The sequence below is a fragment of the Papio anubis genome, chromosome 9 (assembly GCF_008728515.1).
Source record: "Papio anubis isolate 15944 chromosome 9, Panubis1.0, whole genome shotgun sequence".
NCBI classification, from domain to species: domain Eukaryota; kingdom Metazoa; phylum Chordata; class Mammalia; order Primates; family Cercopithecidae; genus Papio; species Papio anubis.
In genome coordinates this window covers 90,339,856-90,362,431 of record NC_044984.1, presented here as the reverse complement: position 1 = coordinate 90,362,431, position 22,576 = coordinate 90,339,856, and the positions used below count along the sequence as shown (strand labels likewise).

The 22,576-nt window shown below is 40.3% G+C and overlaps 1 protein-coding gene across 1 annotated transcript in view; it reads left to right on the top strand.

Moving 5' to 3' along the window:
* Window positions 1-314: 314 nt before the first annotated feature.
* The window catches only part of CCDC38 (coiled-coil domain containing 38), a 66,564-nt gene continuing 44,302 nt past the window's right edge, over window positions 315-22,576 (top strand). Inside the window, exons 1-4 of the mRNA XM_003906980.3 lie at window positions 315-863; window positions 6,724-6,774; window positions 17,846-17,946; window positions 19,534-19,699. Coding sequence (XP_003907029.1) covers window positions 6,738-6,774; window positions 17,846-17,946; window positions 19,534-19,699 — 304 coding nt within the window. The 5' untranslated portion in view covers window positions 315-863; window positions 6,724-6,737. The remainder of the gene's footprint in view (window positions 864-6,723; window positions 6,775-17,845; window positions 17,947-19,533; window positions 19,700-22,576) is intronic.

Genomic DNA, 22,576 nt, shown 5'->3' with positions numbered 1-22,576 from the left:
GGGCGGGCGCTCGCAGCCGCTGCCCTTTGCTCGCCTGCCTCAACCACAGCAACCGGGGCGGTAAGCATTGCAAGAATGCCAATGAGTAGTAAACCTGATGAGGAATCCTCTCTTTTTTGGTCGTCTTGTCCCGTCCTGAGTAAACGAGATGGAGACTAGTGTCCCTACTTTTCAGATAAGGAAACTGAAGTTTGGTCACCCCGAGAGAGCAAAGTGAGCTGTGTCGATCACGTGGTTATGTGGAAGCGGGTCAAGGGGTGGTGGGGTGAGGGCGCCCGGAGTGTTCGGGAGTGAGGGACGGGAACCTGGGGTACAGCCCCGGAAGGGGGGGCAATAGGGGAAACCTCTGCCCAGGGGGTTGGGGCGGGAGCCTGGAGATAGCGCTCCGGGAGAGGGCAGAGTAGGGGAAAGCTGTGCCCAGGGGCAGGGACCGGAGCTTGAAGGTAGAATCCCGGGAGAGGACAGAGTGGGGGAAACCTCTGCCTAGGGTGCTGGGACGCGAGCCTGGAGGCAGAGCCCCGGGAGGGTACTGCGTGGAGGAAACATCTGCCCACAGGTTCTGAGGCGGGAGCCTGGGACTCGGAGGGCCGCGAGCCAAGGGAACCTGGGGGTGGGGAGGAGGGAGATGCGGTAGGGGAGGTGCTCCTGGGTCCGCGCGGGTGGCGGGTGCCGCGCACTTATCCGTTGGCCAGCTCCGTTCCGGGATCCGCTACCAGACGGTCCCTGAGATAACGCGGAACCGGGCTGAGGGAGGATAGAGCCGAGACTGGAGGATCGATTGGCACCTCCGCCCACATTTCCCACAACGCCTTTCCGAAGGATAGGTTGGAAAGGCTCCTGGATCCAAACTCAAACTCGCTGAGGTAAAACAGGTTTCAGCACAGTGTCCGCCCCTCCGGATGCCTCCTCCCACCCCTCAGCAGTGTCTGGTGGGGTCTACAAGCAACTTGCGACCAAAATTGGAGACAGAATCAGGTTTATGGAAGATGGTCTGTGATTCTCAGCCTCGTCGCTTCCTGCTACCAATTGCTATGGAAACACTGCCAGGCACAGGCTTTTGTTTTGAGTCCTTAATTACTTAATTTCGTTTATACACGTTTATTACAAGCTCTGTGTTAAGTCTTGTGGAACAAACAAAGACAGGAAAGGCGCTTTTCCTGCCCAGCAAAGACTTTACCATAAAAATGATAGATGTGGACACAAATAATATACTATAAAAGCAGACTAAGCCTGCAAAACCACAAAATATAAAAATTAATTTCGTGTCATTAAAGACACCTAGAACAGAAAGGAAAAACTCCTTTAGATGACCACAACAAATAAGAATATAATTTAGCTTCATATTATGGCCTATAAAAGAGAGATCAATTAGGAAATAGAGAGGAAAGATAAAAATTGGAAAATATACAGACAAAGTGAGTGAAAGAGACCCTAACGGTGGGTAGGGGAGGGGGCATCAGAAGATTATTCACAGCTCATAAATACATCACAAACAGGCTGTGTGTGTGTGTGTGTGTGTGTGCATAGCTTTTAAAAAGTTTATACATATATATTTCTATGTCTTTAAAAAGAGAAGTAGAAATAGTGGGGAATAGAAACACATAAAGTCACTAATTCACAGAGAAATATTAAAATTTTATGTTATAAAATTTCTGCTGAAGACTTTAATCAGTTACATTTTGCAATTTTAGGCATATTTGCAGAACTATGCAATTATAGGTATAAAGGATGGGTTAAAACTATAGAAAAATAGAAAGGGTTCAATAAACTTGTCTTAGTCTCGGTTCTGTTTCCTATGAGCTGTTTGACCTTGGGGAATTTATTTACAGTAATTTCTTGAAGCCTCCGTTTTCTCATCCTTATCACAGGCAGAGCTATTTCTACTTTATGGGCTTGTCTGAGTTTTAATTAAAATAAAATATAAATCACTTAGCCCAGTGCCCAGCTCTAAACAAGTAATAGGTATTATTACTATTATTAGTTTATTTTAATCCTGCCATTTGTCTTGCTGGCCAATTAAGGATTAGATTTCAGCCAATAGCATAATTCCTCTCCTGACTTCACAGACCATGTACTTAAAGCTTGCAAGTTCTGGGTGAGTATAAAAGAAATTATATTTCTTTTTCATAGGTATTTATGTTTGTGAGTGAACTGTGCATCTGATTCACAGTTCAGACAGACAACATTCCCTGATAAGCTCCTGCAAACAGGTTTGCAAAAGCAGAAAGGATGAGTGAATTTCTCTCCTTCGTTACTGTTCAGTGGTTATAGATGGATATGGATGACACATTTTTCATTAGTAATAACCAGCATCCTGATAGCAGCTCTTATAAAGTACTTTTCACATTATCTGACTCATATATGCTGACTCTTTAACCCATCCTTCCTTCCTCTTGACCTCCAGGTTTTTTTTGGTTTTGTTTTTTTTGTTTTTACTTCGCAAAAGGGGCAGTCAGAAATGTCAACAGAAAAGTCCATACTAAACAGCCTGACGCCAGCAGTGCCTTAAAGGTCAAGCTGAAAGTAATTTCCTCATCATTGTGCTGTGCTCTGATCCAGTCAAAAGAGGCAGCGTGTGTCTAAGCAGGCCAAGGACCCAGTGGCTCCTGGCTTTTAGGCAAACAAAAAATTGCTAGCTCTGATCTCTCTACACCATCCAAGGACACAGTTCACAGCCCCTTTTCCTAGTATTTGTCCAAGGTAGGCGGAGAGGAGGTGGGAAAAAAAATGGAAGGGCATTGGGTCTGAGAGAAACGGTCTAAATCCTTATATGCATGTGAAGATAAACATTGCTTTTTTTCTCACATCTAGAAATTCATTTTCATTGGGTTTTAGAGGGGGTTGTTGCAAAAAACAAATAAACTGCTTCGAATAACATCTGGTAGGCAGATGTTATTTAGATTGGTTTAGAACCTTAGGACTGGGCCTTATCAAATCCCACTCCTCTTTCCCCACTTCCCCTGGAGGTCGGAATGTTAAGAATCTACATGAAGCTGATTCAGGTCCCCTAGATTTGCACTGATATAGCTGGTAGACTCCTCTCCAATGACCAGGTTTCAAGAACTTTGATTGGGAGTTTCTTACGAAAAGTAGTTGTTATGCTTCCATTTCAAATGGTGGCAGTTGACAGAGTGGGCCAGAAAGAGGAAGGATCTGGACAATATTTACTTTGAGAAAAGTATAAGGGATCACTTCTTTACAAGCTATGAGCAGGCACTTTGCATGTATTATCTGTGTTTGAAAATTGCAGCAAGCCTGTAAGGAAGGTGTTATTATTCATACTTGATAGAAGATTCTGTGGTGCATTAAGCATAATTCTCCAGACCCAGAGAAAGAGTGAATAAGAGTCAGAGGCAGGAGTTAAACCAACCTGCCCCTAAAGGCCAGGGGCCTTTCCCTAGTGCCATTCCTACTACCCTTGCAATGACACTTGTCAAGGGACCTGACTCAGAGACCACATATAATTGTACAGCTATTAAAGGAATACAACATTAATGAAATCAACCAGCATGGTGTTCACTTAAAAGAACAGTATACATTACACCCATGACCCTTTGGATATCTAATACACATCTCAAATTTCACATGTTCCAAAATGAGCCTCTGATCTTCCCAACTGCCCCTTCCCCCACTGCCTTCTCTGTCTCCATTTATGGCAACTCCATCCTTTCTGCAATCAGTTCTTTATCTCATACTTCACCTCCAAACCATCAGCCAATCCTGTAGGTTCTACTGTCAAAACACATCTAGAATCGAACCACCTCTCACCACTTCCACTGCTATCCCAAGGGACTGCATTATCTCTTGCCCCCCAGTGGCTGTAATCTAATAGATCTCCCTGTGTGACCCTTTTCCCTTTCTACAGTCTCTTCTCAGCTCAGCATCAGAGTGATTCATTGTGTGGCTCCATTTCACTGAGAAAATGACCTCCAGGGCCCTAGTGATCTTGGACTTGTTGTCTCTCTGGCTTCACCTGGTGCTCTCCCCTTTGTTTACTGTGCTTAAGGCCACTGGTCTCCTCACTATTCTTGAAACACACCAGGCACATTCCTCCCTCAGAGTGCACCTCTCCATGCGCTTACACTCCCATAGCACTTACTATGCAACTGAGGCCATCCAAAGGCTGGACATAGTAACTTACCTAACAATACCACAAGGTACACACTATTTGCATCATTCCTCTTGAAAGAAGTGTGAGGATTAAGGGACACAGAGAGAGTCTATGCTGTTAATCATTTAGCTTATGCCACCTCTAAAAAGGATGGCTGGCGGTTATACACCGCCATTTTACATTCCTGATATTTCTGAGCTTTTGATCTTTTTCATCTATTGGAAGTTGGATTTGAACATGTATTTAAGATGTGAATTTTCAGGCATTTGCTATGCAATCCAATTACATTTTCCCTCTCTTTTGGTACAGAGCCTTTGTTTAGCCATCATGCTATTTTTATTTTGCACAACAAAGACATCCACTGACTTTAACATTTTTTCTGGTTGGAAAGGGGACTTTATAATCCCTTCCTAAGAATAACTGGTCCTGTTCCTCTCCCTCTCTTTTGTTCACCAACCCTTCATTCATCAATACGGGAATTCATGCATATGAAAGTATAGACGTATAACAACGTCTAGAGACTGCTGATTGCATTTACATGTTATATGAACTATATAAGAGACAGAATAAGAGCAGACATCTGCTCTTAGCAATTGGCTTAGAGGAACAGAGCGTCCAGTTTTTCTGTGAGTGAAAAAGTCCTTGAACCCATGGATAAAGATGCTCATTGCAGAAAGACTTTAAGGATAAAGGGAATGAGAGTGGGAAGGAGAGTGAATTTAGATAGAAGGACCAAAGGAGTGAAAATGTGACAAGAAAGAGGTGATCAGAATCTTAAGAGTGGAGATGAGAACAGAGTGTAAAATTAAGAAAATCTACAAATCTTTAGTATTAGCCATCCAAATTCCAAATACTCATCAACCACAGGTTGTCACCAATTTTTTACCAATCTTTCTTTTCCACCCGTGAGAATGAATGTAATGCCTGTGAAAAAATGTTCGGTCATTTGAAAAAGTATAATATCATTGTTATAGGTTTGTATTCATTTTTTTCTCTTTTATAAGCTTTAACATAATTTTTTAAAATCTTTGTTTCTATAACCACTGGAACTAAAATCAGATGCTAATTCGTAAATATTAGCACATAATAGTTCTCACTTACTGAGCTGGTCTGTAAGCCAGGCACCCCACTTGGTTAAATCCATTGCCTACTGAATCCTCAAGAAAGCCTTAAGAGGTGTGTCCACTTTATGAAACAGGAAGCAGAGGCTCAGAGATGCTGAGTAATTAAGATGTAGGTTCCATGAAGACAACGGTTTTTGTTCTTCTTTTTGCCTTTTTAAAAATTGCCCCGCCCCTCACACGTAGAACAGTACCCGACACATATTATTTACTCAATAAATGTTTTTTGAATGATACATGAACTTGCTCACACATAAGAAAATACCAAACCAAAATTCAAAAATCAGGCTTCTCCAGAGTCTGTGTTCTGTATCATCTGCTGCTCTGCTTCCAGGATATTTAGCTCTTAAATATAGCTCTTTGAGATTCCTGAGGCACAAATTTAAATGGGCAGCCCCAAATAGAATGTGTTGTCCATTGTTTCTGTTGTGGGCACACTTTTAAATACAAATTCCTGGGTGTCCTTTATCCCTAAAATGAATATATCTTTATTATTTTTCTCATTGTAAGAGTTACACCAGCTCATTGAGAAATTTGAATGATACTAAAAGTATAGAAATCAGAACAAGGATTAGAATAAGGCCAGTGAAGCTCCAGCTTCAGGCACAAAATTTAAGGGGAAAGCAAAAACTCAGTAATCAAAATAAGCAATATTTTAATTCACTATTTTAAATATATAAATTAATGTAAAAAATTCATGATAAATGAAATAACAGAATTTTAAATAGAGACAAATTCTGTAGGCCAGGGTTTGGGTGAGTAGAGTGAGGCACTGGCTCTCAGGGTCACACAAGTACAGGGTCAGATACTGTCTGTATTTACAATTCTGATATTTTGTTCATTATAGACTTTCCTGCATTTATTTGGAATTTTATAAAAATATATTGCATTAACAATTTATCATAATAACTGCAGGTTGTTTTTTGTTTTGTTTTGTTTTTGTTTGTTTATTGTGGCAATTCTTAAGTTTTGCAGCTAAGGTTGAGTGCCTCGATCACCTAACCATAATCCCAAACCTAGTAAAAATGAGAGACTGCACCAAATCACATATAATCACGATTCGTGTTTGATGAACAGCATTTCAAAACACCTCTCAGATTTTTCCATGCGTTTTTTAATCCACACTATCCCTACTCTTTTGAAATGTTTTGTTTTTCAATCGATACCATGGACAGAGGTAAATAGTGACTACAGCATCATTTTAAGGGGTCAATTGGTAGTTCATTTTATAGATATACCATAGCTATTTGGTCAACTCTGTATTTATGAAATGACACTGAACAAGCATTATTGCACATGCTTTTTTGGCTGCTTTCTTGCTATTTTCTTGACATAAGATACTAGAATTGAAATTGCTGGGTCAAAGAGTATGAGTGTGCTCACTGCTTTTAAAAGCTATAAGGACTGTTAAGGAGTCACTGGCAGTTGAATGTAGCCCTTTTATATGATATTCATAGAATTTTTTTAATGTGTTTTTTTTTCTTTCAACAGGGCCAGGCAACAAAATGTCCTCAAATTTATTGCCAACACTGAATTCTGGAGGTAAAAAGAGATCAATCAATATATTCTTGTTTGGGCCTAGTAATGTTAGGCTCCATAGCAGATTGTGAGCATAAGAAAAGGAGAATGTTACACGATAAATATAAAATGTAATGAGTTTATAAACTACCTGCAGAGAAGATTCTGTTCTACTTTGTAATTCAAAAAAATCTTCAAATCAGAGGGTGCATTAAATTGTCATATTTAGCAAGATTGCCCCAGTCTCTCATGACATAAAACAATTAACTCAATTATTTGTCATAGTCCAGGACATATATAACTAAACTTTATGAAAATCTGCCCTCTTCTTTCCTTTATCATCCTTTCTCATCTCATTCTTCTGCCTATTTTTTATTTTTATTTATTTTATTTTATTTAATTAATTAATTTTTTTGAGTAGGAATTTCACTCTTGTTGTCCGGGCTGGAGTGCATTGGCGTGATCTCAGTTCACCACAAACTCCGCCTCCTGGGTTCAAGTGATTCTCCTGCCTCAGCCTCCCAAGTAGCTGGGATTACAGGCATGCACCACCACGCCCAGCTAATTTTGTGTTTTTAGTAGAGACAGGGTTTTACCACGTTGGCCAGGCTGGTCTCAAACTCCTGGCCTCAGGTGATCCACTTGCCTCGGCCTCCCAAAGACCTGGGATTACAGGCATGAGCCATCGTGCCCAGTCTCCTTCTGCTTATTTATATGCATACAAGGAATAAGGATTTATTAGTATACAAGGAATTACAATTTTCACTTATAAATCTGACAAAGATTTAACATGTGGATAAAAGAGTTTGTAATAGGTAACAGGCACTCAGGCACTCTATAGGCATTCTCTTTAAAGGAATATTTGGCACTATTTGTATTTACAATGTAAATGTTTGGCTGCAAGTGACAGAAAATATAAAACAACGGTGGCTTAAACATGATAAACGTTTGTTCTCACTCAGGTAAAGTCTGGATGCAAGCATTCCATACGGAGGTTCACATCAGGGGCCCAACTCCTTCTGGCTTGTTCCTGGGCTATGTTCTTGGTCCAAGAGGGCTGCTTCCACACCAGTGGTCCCATCCATATTCCTGCCAGCCAGGAAAAAAGGGGAAGGCGAGGACATGCCCTGAAGTTGCATTCACCACTTCCGCTGACATCCCCTTGGCCAAAACGTAGCCACGTGGTTATACCTGCCTCCAAGGGAGGCTGAGAAACATAGCCTCTACTCTGAGTGTTCATTTAGGGTTCTATTCCTATAGAAGAAGGAAGAATGGATATTGGGGGTTCACTAGTAGTCTCTACTCCACTACCATTTTTTTAAAAAAGCATTTAAAAGGAGCCATGTTGAGCATTTATTCTACAGATATGCATACACAAGTGATTAAAAATGCGTGTACAGGAATATTTATTGCAGCATTGTTTACAATAGCAAAAGACTGGAATCAATCATAATATCCATTGGAAAGCGCTGGTTATATAAACTGTAATACATCCAGGGAATGGAATAATGGGATACTAGACAGAGAGCTTCTTTGTCACCCAAGCTGGAGTGCATTGGCACCATCTTGGCTCACTGCAACCTCCGCCTCCTAGGTTCATGCAATTCTGGTGCCTCAGCCTCCTGGGTAGCTGGGATTACAGGTGCCCACCATGCCCGGCTGATTTTTGTATTTTTAGTGGAGATGGGGTTTCCCCATGCTGGCCAGGCTAGTCTCCAACTCCTGACCTCAGGTGATCCGCCCGCCTTGGTCTCCCAAAGTGCTGGGACTACAGGTGTGAGCCACCACACCTGGCCGATGATGCCTTTTTTAATTAAAGGATTTATATTACTTTGTTAAGAACTGTGACAGAGCTGATTTTCTTCTACTTGCAAACTAGTAAGTTAGCTTGCTACAGTTTCCTGGATGCTGACAAGAGATACAAAACCCTTGGGTCAGAGACAAAGGACTTTATTACTCACAACACGACAAGCAGCATGAGTTCTGACATATTTGGTACCAGTACCCTAAGACCCATAGCCTTCTTTTAAGATTAATACAATTATGTATTAACAACATAATATGAATCTTTGAATCCATCAGAATCCACAGACAAGGATCTTCACAAGAAATTACATCCTGATGATAACTACATACCCTATCCCTTGGCTTTCATCCCCTAAGCCAGGCACCATGTTGAAGTCTGTTTAGATTATTTCCTTACTTTTTTATTTGTATGTATAGTTTTATACTGTATATATATAGTCTTAAAGAGCATAATTTTCATTTTAGTTTTAACTTTTAAAAAAGGATATCTTGTTGACTATCATATTTTAGAACTTTTCAGTTAACATTATATATATATACATACATACATATTTATTTCAATTTTTTAAAAACAATTGTTTTTACAGACAAGGTCTTGCCATGTTGCCTGTTGCCCAGACTGTTCTTGAATTCCTGGGCTCAAGTGATCCACTTCGGCATCCCAAACTACTGGGATTACAGAAGTGGGTCACCATGCCCAGCCAGCATTATATTTTAAGAGTCATTCATACTGTTGTATGTTTTAAATCATTCATTTTCACTGCTGTACAATATAACAAAATGCAAATGTACTATAGTTTACAGTTGATGCTTCTTTGGGTATTTGGGTTGTTTACAGCTTATTGCTATTAAATGGTGCTGCCAATGAACATTCTTGTTCACATCTCCTGGTATACAAGAAAGTTTCTCTTGCATGTATACCTAGGAATAGAGTTGCTGAATCTGACATTAGCCGGATATCCAACTTCAGATAATAATGTCAAAGTGTTTTCCAAAGAAGTTGTGCCAATCACATCTCTACAAGAAATGTGTTAGAGATCCTGTGGAATTATATCCTCTCCAAACACTTGGTATTGTCAAATTTTTTAATGCTTTGCCAATCAAATGGATGAAATTTGGATCTCATTATGGTCTTTATTTGCATTTCTGATAACTAATGAAGTTGAACAACTCTTCATATGTTTATTGACCATAAGTGTTTCTTCTTCTGTTAAACGCCTATTTAATACAGTCTTTTTTCTATTTGTCTTTAGGTTGTTAGTGCTCTTTATATTGATTTGTAGTTTTGTAGATATGGCATATCCCAATTATGTCGTCTGTATAGAGTACAAATATTTTCTCCCAGTTTGAACTTATCTTTCACTTTGTTTATGGTGTCTTTTGATGAGCAAAGTCTTTAATCTTAATGTAGCCGAATTTATCAATATTTTCTTGTATAGTTACTACTTTGTATGTTTTTAAGAAATCCTTCCCTAGCAAAGGCCTAAATGATATAACCTGTAGGTTCTACTACTTGTTTTAAAGGTTTTTGGGGGACAATTTTATGCTTATTTCATCTGTAGTTAATTTTTGTATGGAGTGTGAGGTAAAGATCCAATTTCCTCTTTTATTCCATGAGAATAACCATCTTCCCCAACTCGTTTTTTGAACAGTCTCTCCTTTCTCCATATGTGGATATGTTCCTGAGATTTCCATTCTAGTCCATTAGTGAATTTGTCTTTCCCTTTGCTGTAGCTCCATAATAATACACAGCAGAGCAATCTCCCCTTCCTGTTCCTCTTGGGAAGGGTTCTCACTATTCTTGTCTCTTGGTTTTCCTTACTAGTTTTAGAATTTACTTATCAAGTTTAGACAAACTCCTGTGGGACTATGTACTTATATTACTGGGAATCCATTGATCATTTGTGGAGAATTGGCATTTTTATGAAATCATGTCTTTCTATCTACAAACATGACTCATCTCTCTATTAATTTAGATCTACTTTAATGTATTTTAAGATTATGTTATGCAGTTAAATCAATTCTGCAGTTTTTCAGTGCCTTTTATATACTAACCTAGCTGCTCAGGGTTCAAATATGAATACATCAGTATGATTGGAGACACTGAAAGCCATGATTTCTAAAAAGATATTTAATATTGATAGGTACTCCAAATATGATTTAAAAAAAAAAAAAATCGAGTCCTGAAACAATACAAAAAAATGAAGAAACAAATGGAAGGAAGAAAGGAGGGAAAGAAGGAAGGAAAAATGGGTGCTTGAGGGAAAACACCCCGTATGCAATCCATTAGGGAATTCTGTTTGCTCTCCCTTCAGAAGGTTCTCAGAACCCAACCACTTTTCACCATTTAACTCCTGCCGTGCTGGTCTCAGCCCATTACCTCTTACCTGAACTAGTCTGATCTCAACCCTTGACTCCCGCACTCCAAGTCTCTTCTTATCCAACTACAAAGTATTAAGTAGGTCAGACCACATTCCTTCTCTGTTCAAAGCCCTCCAATGCTTCTCTAGTTTACTGACGGTCATTGCCAAAGTCTTCAAGACTGCCTACAGGATACTAAGTAATTATCCTTGCTACTACAGTCCCCCTGACCCCATTTATTTCACTCCAGCTACACTAGCCTTTCTTGAACACACACAAGAGATGATCCTGCCTCAGGACCTTTGCACTGGCCATTGCCACAGCCAGTCCCTCTCTTCCTCAGATATCCACTTGACAGATTCTCTCAACTCCTTTAAATACCACTTGATCAGTGAGACCCATTCTGACCACTCTACTTAAAGTTGCTCAGCCCAGCCCTCCTATATTCTGCTTTATTTTTCATACAGAATTTTATTACTTTAAAACATATTATAAAAGTTACTTTATTACATTAATGTTTATATTTTCTATTTCCAAACCCCCCACTTCACCTCAGTATAAGATCCTCAAGAGCAGCCATCCTTGTTTTGTTCGCCACTGTAACATCAGTGCCTAAAACAGTACCTGGCACATAGTTGAGGCTTCATAGGCATTTGTTGAATGAATGAATGAGTGGATGAATGAATTAATGAATAAATAGAAGAATTAGGACAAGACAAATACAGTGTCAGTAAGGAGCAAGGCTAAGAAAGGAGTGAGACTGTGTGAGTGTGGTAGACAGAATAATGGCCCCCCAAATGTTTCCACATTCGAATCCCTGGACCCTGTGAATACATTATGTTATGGGGCAAAAGGGACTTTGCAAATGGGTTTAAGTTAATTACCTTGATATGGGAAGGTTATCCTGGATTAGCCAATGGGCCTAATATAATCCAAGAGTCCTTATAAAAGGAGGATCAAAGACAGAGAAGGTGATGTGACAATGGAAGTAGAGACTAAAGTGATGCACTTTGAAGATGGTGGAAGAGACCACAAATGAAGGAATGCAGGCAGCCACTAACAGCTGGAAAAAGAAAGGAAATTGATTCTCACCTGGAACCATCAGAAGTAACACAGCCCTATCAACATCCTGATGTTATGCTCAAAGGACTAATTTCAGACTTCTGGTCTCCAGAAGTATAAGAAAATAAATTCGTATTGTTTTAAGCCACTAGGTTTGTGGTAATTTGTTACAGCTGCAATAGGAAACTAATACAGTGAGGCAGAGAACAGAAAGGCTTCTCCCAAGGTTGTTAATTAGTAATGGCAGGGATTTGCAAGGCAACTTAGAGAAGAATATAATAGTAACAAAAGGGAGAGGATTAGAGTTTAGAGTTTAGAGGAGCCAGGATTCAGGTACTAGCATTTGACTTGTAGAACTAAGCAGACCCCTTATTGCTAAAATGGAGTGTTGGAGAGAGGTTGAGCCTAGTGTCCAGTTTGCTCAAGAGCTGGTAGAATGAGACTCTTTGTTGAGGCAGAAGACTATGATTAATGGTGGAATTTGATGTACATTGCAGGTATGGGGTGCTGTAAGGGGTTGAATGCAGACCCCAAAAGATATTTCCACCAACAGCCTGAAAATGTGACATTGTTTGGAAAGGGGGAGCTCTGCAGAAGTAATTAAAGTAAGGATCTCAAGATGAGATCTTCTTGGATTTAGGACAAGTGCTAAATCCAATTACTAGTATCCTTATAAGAGAACAGAAAGGAAGATTTGAGATACAGACACTCAGAGGGGAAGGTCATGTGAAGAATGGAGGAACAGATTGGAGTGATAGATCTACAATCCAAGGAATCCCAGGAATTTCACTACCAGAAGCTAGGTGAAAGTCATGGAACAGATTCCCCCTCAGAGCCTCCAGAAGGAACCAATGGTGCTAACACCTTGATTTTGAACCTGTGGCCTCCAGAACTGTGAGAGACTACATTTCTGTTGTTTTAAGCCACCCTGTTTGTGGTAATCTGCTACAGCAGCCCTAGTCTTCTGTGACTAGGAAAGAAATACAGGGAGAAGGGTTACCTAGGGGCTAGTTCATGTGGTGAGTTTATAATATAGGAAATTTGGTGTAGCGGGTTGAATGGCGGCCCTCCAGAAATGGTTGGCCTTCCTATTCTAACCTCTGGAACCTGGGAATGTGGCCTTATTTGGGAAAAGGATCTTTGCAAATGTAATTAAGGTAAGGATCTCAAGATGAGATCCTCCTGAATTTAGGATGGGCCCTAAATTCAATGATAAGTGTCCTTAGAAAAGAAAGAAAAGGAGAAGGCCATGTGAAGTTGGAGGCAGAGGTTGGAGTTATCCAGCCAATGAATGTCTAGAGCCATCAGAAGCTAGAAGTGTGGAAGGATCCTCCCCTAGAGGCTTCACTGAGAGAACATGGCTCTGCCAACACCTTGATTTCTTATATCTGACCTCCAGAATGGAGAGAATACATTTCCGTCGTTCTAAACTACTAATTTTGTGATATCTTATGGAAACAAGAGGAAACTAATACACTTGGTGTTCAGAAATTTAATTTTCTTCTATTTCTCTGTAACTGAAATAAACTCAGCTTTGAACTTGGAGGGACAAAAATATCATCTTGTCAATTCCAAGACACTTAAACTTGATCAGTAGAGATTTTAACTCAGGCTTTAAAGATTTTAAGACACTTGGGATAGGGCAGAATCTAAGTTTGTAGAGTTTCTCTTGGAAGAAGAGAAGGCTGATTGGGGAAGAGGTGTCCAGCCCACCAATAACTCATCCCCTGGAGGACAACAGTGGCTCCATATTGGGATGTCTGGGGCCCAGCCCTGGCCTGGGAGTGATGGTATATAAGGCATAGGTCCACAGACTCTGGAAACACCACTGTATTAGCCAGAGCTCTCCAGAAAAACAGAACCAATAGGAAGGAGATTTACTATGAGTAATTGGCTCATATAATTATGGAGGCTGAGAAGTCCCATGGTTTGCCATCTACAAGCTGGAGACCCAGGAGAGCTGGTGACGTAATTCCATCAGACTCAGAAAGCCTGAGAAGCAGGGGAACTGATGGTGTGAGTTCCAGTCTTAGCATAGGAGAAGATGAGGTGAGATGTCCCAGTTCAAGCAGTGAGGCAGAAAAGAAGAGGTGACTTCCTAATTCCTCAGGCTTTTCTACTCAGACCCTCAAGAGATTCCATGAGACCCACCCACATGGATGAGGGCAGTCTATTTAACTGAGCCCACCAGTTCAAATGCTAATCTCACCTGGAAATACCCTCACAGACACACCCAGAAATAATGTTTCATCTGGGCACCCATGGCCCAGTCAAGTTGACACACACGATTAACCATCACAGGCACCTGGCCCCACATCCTTTTGGGTCCTCAATCTCTGTTGCTCCCTCCTGGTCTCCAGCCTGCTGGCTTTGCACATCCACACTTCTGCTGTCCCAGAGTCCAGCTGCCTGGACCCACCCTCAGCTGTTTCTACTTCATGTTTTTAAGGCCTAAAATTTTATGTGCTGCCTTGACATATTTCAGCCTCACAGGGCCCCAAAAGCCTAACCATAAATCCTCCTGCTGTTGCCAAATATGACCTCCACCTACCAGGAAAGTCTGCCTGCCTGGCTAGTTCCTTTATCAACCGGACCAGCTGGATTCCACCTGGTCTTCAGCCTAATGGGTTTCACTGCACTGTCAGCCATGAAATTATTCAAACAAGTCAATCACATCCTCTTGTGGGGACCAGGGGACACCTCAGCCTTTTGTTACTACAAAGTTGCCTCCCACCACTGGTGATTCACTGTGCTCCTGAGTGCAGTTCCCATGTGGCCCTGCATTGCAGGCAGCATTCTCCTCCCCCAGACTATGAGTATATATGACTTATAAATTGCTCTCAGTCTCATCTGTCCAGTGTTGGGTATCATGTGTTCAGCCATCTCATAGTATTTAGGATGGGGGATCCCTCCATCACCATCAGGGTGAATAGGAGATGATCAGAGTACTCTGTGTTGAATCCAAGACTTCCACTCTGCAATTTTCTTTCCCTCTAACCCATGACTTACAGAAAAATGTCTGGAGTTTCTATAATCCCAGCCACTCCCACTTTCTATGCTAAATCCTTGAGCAAATGGCTGCTTCTCAGGTAGACTTTAAGCTCCAGTCCATTAATTCCTTAAACTTTGGTCCACTAGCTCTTAGCCCTGGATATACATTACAGCCACCTGGGGGACTCTCAAAATATTCCAGTGCTGATGTTTCCTTGACCAATTAAGTCAGAATCTCTGGAGTTTTGTGGAGCCAAAGTGATTCTAGTGATTTGGGGCGAGAATCATTGAGTTTCTTCACAGGCCCTCTGCTTGCTGGGAGGATGTGGAGTCTTTTTGTGAGGCTTAGGTGGAAAGGGATGTGGGGTATGGGTTGGGGAATGTGTCCTCAGGAATCCTCTTCCTATCTCTGATTTAAGGTGTCAACTCCAGGCTCCCAGTATTCTTGGTCATATGGTTTGGCTCTGTGTCCCTACCCAAATCTCATCTCAAATTAGAATCCCCACATGTCAAAGGAGGGACCTGTAATCTCCATGTGTTGAGGGAGGGAGGTGATTGGATGGTGGGGGCGTTTTGCCCCATGCTCTTGTGATAGTGAGTGAGTTCTCACAAGATCTGATGGTTTTATATGTGTTTGGAAATTCCTCCTTCATGTTTCCCTCTCCTGCCACCTTGTGAAGAAGGTGCTCGCTTGCCCTTAGCCTTCTACCAGGATTGTAAGTTTCTCGAGGTCTTCCCAGCTATGCAGAACTGTGAGTCAGTTAAACCTCTTTCCTTTGTAAACTACCCAGTCTCAGGGAAGTTCTTTATAGCAGTGTGAAAATAGACAAATACACTTGACCTTCATTACTGATTTTGAACACCAAGATTTCCATCGTGCCACATCCCAAGAATTAGAAAGTAAGAAATAAGAAATAAAGAGAGAGAAAGATTTTTTTGTCATATCAAATGTTATAAATAAAAACAGGAAGTCCACGCAGAAATTCAGCTGACTTTTCTTTTACCTTTTTAATGGCCAGCCTTCATTTTTTATTAAGAGTACGAGTCCATGGTTTTTAGTGTATGCAAACATATGTGCAACAATCACTACAGCCAATTTTAGAACATTTTCACTCATTCAAAAGAAACCTGCATCCCTCAGCCATCAATCCCTAGGCCCCATCCACCCTCCAGTCCCAAGCAACCACTCATCTATTTTCTATCTCCATGAATATGCCTATTCTGGATATTTTATATAAATGGAATTATACAATGTGTGGTCCTTTGTTACTGGCTTCTTATACTCAACATGTTTCCAAGGTTCATCCACGTTGTAGCATGTATTGTATTTCATTCCTTTCTCTGGGCAAATAAGAGTTCCTTGTATGGAAATATTGCATTTTGTTTATCATTCATCAATTGATGGATATTGTATTAATCTGTTTTCATGCTGCTAATAAAGACATACCCAGGCTGGCAAGTTTACAAACGAAAGAAATTTAATGAATTCACAGCTCCACATGGCTGGGAAGGCCTCACAATTGTGGTGGAAGGTGAAAGAGGAGGAAAGTCACATCTTACACCTTGGCAGGCAAGAGTGTGTGCAGGGGAACTCCCCTTTATAAAACCATCAGATCTCATGAGACTTATTCACGATCATGCAGCAGCACAAAAATGAACCCCTCACCGTGATTCAATTACTTCCCACTGGGTCCCTCCCATGACACGTGGGAATTATAGGAGCTAAAATTCAAGATGAGATTTGGGTGGGGACACAGCCAAACCATATCAGATGTCTAGGTTGTCTCTATTTTTTGGCTATTATAAATAATATTGCTCTAAATATTCATGTACAAGTTTTTGTAAGCACCTATGCTTTCCTTTCTTTTTGGTATATCCTAGCAGTAGAATTTCTAGGTCATGTGGCAATTCTATGTTCAACTTTTTAAGGAACTGCCAGATTGTTTTCCAAAGTGACTGCCCCACTTAAACATTCCTTCTAGGAGTGTATTTGGGTCCATTTTCTCCACATGCTCTCCAGCACTTTGTATTATCTTTGACTTCCTTTTTTAAGATTCTCTAATCTGGGCAGAGGCTCTCCTTAAGGGTAGTGGCTTTATCTGTTGCTGTTGAAATGGAGGTGTAAGGGTAATGGTGGCATATGTGTAGTGGTGAGAAGAAACATATTAATATCTCAAAATTTTATCCTATTATTTTGGTAAAGACCTCCTTATTTTATCAACTCATTCCTCATGAAGCAGTAAGAGATATGTCAGCACTGCGGGAAACAGACAGAGACGCTGTGGCTCCTACCCAGGAGATGTGGAAGCAAGGCTGTCTGCATTCTACTGTTAAAGCAAACTAAATATGGCCTGAGAAGGACTCCATACTTCTATATTTGAGTCCTTGGGAACGAACTGCTACCTAACTTAATAGATAGACAAAATTGAAACCCTAACTTAGAAGTATGCCCTGTAACAATAGCTGAATCTTGGCCTAATCCCAGCAGCCGTACTTCAACCACTGATACACTACTGAGTGTTCAAACTGTGTTCAAATAAGGCAAACGCTGAGCTGTAACCAATCCAGCTGTTTCTGTACCTCACCTGAGATTTCTGTGCCTCACTTCCCTTTTTTTAATCTATAAATTTGTTCTAACCATGAGGCATTCCTGGAGTCTCTGACTCTGCTGTGATTCTGGGGGCTGCCCAATTCACAAATCGTTCATTACTCAAACTCCTTCAAATTTAATTTGGCCAAAGTTTTTCTTTTAACATTACCTTCTCAGAGACCCCTGCATCCCATTCATTGCACCCTGGCTGGTGGGAGACTTACTATTCTGGTCAGTAGAGGAAGGATGACAGAATTCATTCATTCATTCTTTCTTTTTTAACAGATAAAGTAAAGGATGGCTCAATCAAAGAGGACAGGCCTTATAAGATCTTTTTCAGAGATCTCTTTCTTTTCAAAGAAAATGAAATGGAAGCAAAGAAAACGGTAAGGTTTAATTAAAATCACAACCTCAATTAATGTTAGAATCATATCCACTTATATATTGCTCTTATGACCTTTGCTGGGCTAAGACATGGAGTCAACTAGACACAGGTGGTGTGTGCCTCACACCATGATGGGGAGACAGTACGAACACAAACGACAGAAAAACATCCAGCTGACAGTAGGCACCGCGAAGATCGCCACCTAACGGAGGAAGAGAGATACACCACAGCAGTCCAGTAGGACAAGTATGGCACACTGTCCTTCATTGATTCCAACACCCACATTTCCACATTTTTTACATTTCTGAAATTGGTATCTAGCTTCCATAGATGGGATGTCATACATCACTGGCCGTGAGTAAAATAATAGCACATCTTACAATAAGTGGCAACTCAGAGTGGAGGAAATACAGTAACAGAGGCATGCCAAGGAAATAGAGAGAAAGGGGTGTTCATCTTTGTTGATGAGAAGATGGAAAAAAGGGTGTTAGTGGTGAGGAGATAAAAGGAGGTGGGTCTTCAAGAATCAGATATGGATAAGACAATGTATATGTGTGTGCTGGGGAAGGAAGAAGGGATGAAAGTGGAGGAGGGGGTGTTGTTTTCAAATTATGTGGTATGAAGCTAGATCAATGATAAGGCTAACTTTCCCACTGTGCCTTGCAGAGTTAATCTCACCACTGGTGTGGTCGTCACACCTACATTGCCTGGTTCACATTTCAGTAGATTTACTTTCTTTTTTCCCAGAGGTAAAAGTTGATTACAGGACTTTGTCTACCCTAATTTAAGATAGGGAAATTATCTACAAATGCTCAACAACAGACTCATCTGTATGTGATGGTTCCTCAGCATGTGTTGTATGGTTTTGTGGAATATACTTAAAATTAAATTAAGAGAAGATGAATGAAATCACAAGCCTAATTTTTAAAATATCTACTGGGAAGATCCCTTTCCTCTCAAGTTTTTAATTCCACAGAACCAACCCTTAGAATTTCCTTTTTTTTTTTTTTTTTTTGACAGTCTTGCTCTGTCACCCAGGCTGGAGTGCAGTGGTGTGGGCTCGGCTCACTGCCACCTCCACCCCCGGGTTCAAGTGATTCTCGTGCCTCAGCCTCCTGAGTAGCTGGGACTGCAGGCACCCATCACCACGCCTGGCTAATTTTTGTATTTTTAGTAGACATGGGGTTTCTCCATCTTGGTCAGGCTGCTCTTGAACTCCTGACTTCAGGTGATCTGCCCACCTTGGACTCCCAAAGCGCTGGGATTACAGACATGAGCCACTGCACTCAGCCTAGAATTTCCAAATTTTAAGTGCATTTTAAGCAAGACTAAATTGTGAAAATGAAGCTGAGAGGACATTTTCCAGTCTTGTATTTGTGATGTACATATTTAATGAAAGTTAAATGGTCTCAGCTTCATATGAGAAGGAAATTAAAACAACACACATTCCTTCAAAGAGAAGAACGTGGGGTTGTTGTTTTAATGTTAAGATTTTTGTTGCAAATGTTATTTTCATATATGATCACTAATTTTAAGATAACATACTTTGGTATATTAAAAATTCTTTCCAACTTTTCCACTTGGGCAGGAAAAACTTATGAACCATAACATGAAAGTCTACCAGAAAACTACTTTTTCATCCAGAATGAAGAGTCGTTCATACCTGAGCCAACTAGCTTTCTACCCTAAAAGGGGTGGTAGGTCATTTGAAAAGTTTGGGCCAGGTCCTGCTCCGATTTCTAGATTTCTAGAAGGTGAGTTGAAATTACTCTTTAAGGACATCATTTTGAATATTTACTATTAATGTCAGGTTTGGGAGCTTTGTTGGAGGGTGATTAAAACAGACAGTATGCTCTCTTATAATGGTAAGGGAGTCTTAGTAAATGGGGATTGAGAGTTAGGAGAAACTCTATGTTAAATAAGAAAACATACTTTTCCAAGATGACTGTTACTCATTTTCATAACCGTCCTCCCAGGAAGACAGTTACTGCCAAAAGAATATAGTATTAAAGTTTGCAAAAGTGGATAAAATATAAAGGTAATAACTCCGGCCATTCACACTCAGTTCTAGATGTCAAACTTAGAAAGTTTCTAAAGATAAAAAAGCCTTGATATCCAAGCCATAGAACTCATGCATCCAGAATGAGGACGCTAATAAAATTAAATGAGCTTACCTGATGTTGCAAATACCTAATCTGGTTTTAGTGACCTTTGGAGGCAACATGTAAATACTGTAAGATGATAATTACTGCTCAACAAAAGAAGGCAATCTGATTATCAAAAATGTCATAGGTGTATCCTACTTGTCAAACCAAGTAGTACATATAAATGAGATAGAAAGTAATTTGAAGTTAATGAAAATAAAGTGATTAATGCTAGGATGATGGAGTAATAAAATCTTCCCCCAAAATGAATGTTTTCCAAATTTTTAAAATAAAAAGTTTAAAATAAGAAAAGAAAGAAGGAAGGAAGGAAGGAAGGAAAGGAGGGAGGAAGGAAGGAAAGAAAGAAGGAAGGAAGGGAGAGATGGAGGAAGGAAGGAAGGGAGAGAAGGACATACATCATGCTGTGATAACTTTAAAAAAAAATTTCTCTGGATCCCAAAGCCCATGCATTTTCCCAAACTGTAAAAAAATTTTTCAGAGAACAAGCAAACCACTTAGGGAAGGGCTTTGGATTCAATAATTAATGTAGGAAAAGGAAGCCATGTTAACTTATTCAGAAGAGCTTCCAGGTGCATATATAATTATATGTCAAAGCAGCAAATGATAGGCAGCAAGGTGATGCCAGGGCCTGTACCACAAGTTCTAGGGCATATCTGTGTTCAATCACATGCCTCATAGTTTGCCTATGTAGAATAGTAAACCTTAGGTCATCAAAAGCATTTACAATTACATGTGATATGTTTTAGAAAGAGTTATACACCAAGTGGCTGGTTTTAAAAAACCCAGGACACTACAGCAGTTCTTAAATAACTCAAAAATATGTTTTTGCGGATGACCCCATTCGGCAGAATTGCTATTTAACAGAGAGGTTACTGGTCTCTTAAGAGTAGATGTCTTGGATTAATTTTGGGTACGAAGGGAAAAAGAAGTAAATGGCATAGGGTCAACTCTTCAAAAGGAAACAGTAAAATGGTTTGGCATCATCTAAGGCAATCTGGGCTCTGTCAGCAATGGAAACCAGGTTGTCAGTTTCTGCCAACTGCACAGATAAGCAATTTGGACATTTTAACTTAAAATATACAAGTCACCCTCAGACTGTATATCCAATCAGGAGCTGATTTGAGTGAAACCCTTACTCCTCAACCTTGTATCCCCTGCCTGAATCCTGATTGAAAACAAACCTACATGAAAGCAGAATGAGCAAGCAACCACACGCTGGGAGGTTAGGTGACTTTATTTTTTGTGTACGCAGTAGTGGCAAACTGCTTGGTCCCCATCAAAGAAATCACACGCACAACTAAGTGTCAGAGACAGATCGGTTCGCCTCCGTGAGAGAAGTGCCATTTCCATCTTCGCACAGCTAGCAGCCTGACTCTGGTTTTGCTCTCAAAGCACAACACCTGGGATAGCTGCAGAACTCTCTGTTGCAGTATTCTATGTCCTCAGATCTCTCAAACTGGTCTTTACACCCCCAGAGAGTGGTGGAGGTGCCCTCAGGTCTAGGAATGCTAGTGCGTTGGGCAGGGTTTTATTATTCTTGGCCACTTGATTCAAAGATCTGCCTGACAGCTAGAATAGCCAAAACGGGCAACTTACTATAACGAGTCTACTTAGAGTTGAAGAATAAAATTCTATCAACTCACCCAGCTAGTACCATGTCAAAGTAGGCTGAAATGGTGAATATGGCTCTAATATTTAGTAAGCTGACAGCACAGGATTTTTTCGGATCTTGAAGTTTATTTTCAATTTGGCCAACCCATCAGAAGTGATCAAATGAAAGCTACAGTAAGCAGTTTCATTCTTTTCTTCTATTAAAAATGTTTGAGTAAATGGAACCTGAACCTAACCAAGTAAATATGAGGATTGAAGACCATGTTCGATAACACCATGAGGATACATTATGTCAGATCGATTACATGGGAAATTCTACAGAGAAATGGACCTCATTTCTTGAACAAATGAATGGCATGGGAAAAAAAAAGTTAGTGTGTGTAGGGTGTAAGGTGTGGAGAGCAGGGGTGGCTGTTGTAGATTAAAAAGAGACTTTAGGATCCTTACCATAAAATGTTTAGATTTTAATTTTTAAAACTCCAAAAAGGTATTTTTAAGACAACTGGGAAGATTTGAATGCAGGCTGGGTATAAAATGACACCAAGGAATAGTTCATTTTGTTAGGGCTGATGGTGGTATTATGGTTATAATTTAAAACTTTTTATCGGCTAGAGTTACATATTGAAATATTTATAGATGAAATGATACAAAGGCTTGAATTTGCTTTGAAATACTCCAATGAGGGAGACATTAAGGAGGGTGACAATAAATGAGACAAGATTGGTAAAATGTCGATAATGTTGAAGTAGGTGACAGGTACACGGGGGAACATTATATGGCTCTCTACTTTGAATGTCAGTGATTCCCATAATATAAAGTATTTTTGTTTTCTTTCGTTTTTGAGACAGAGTCTTG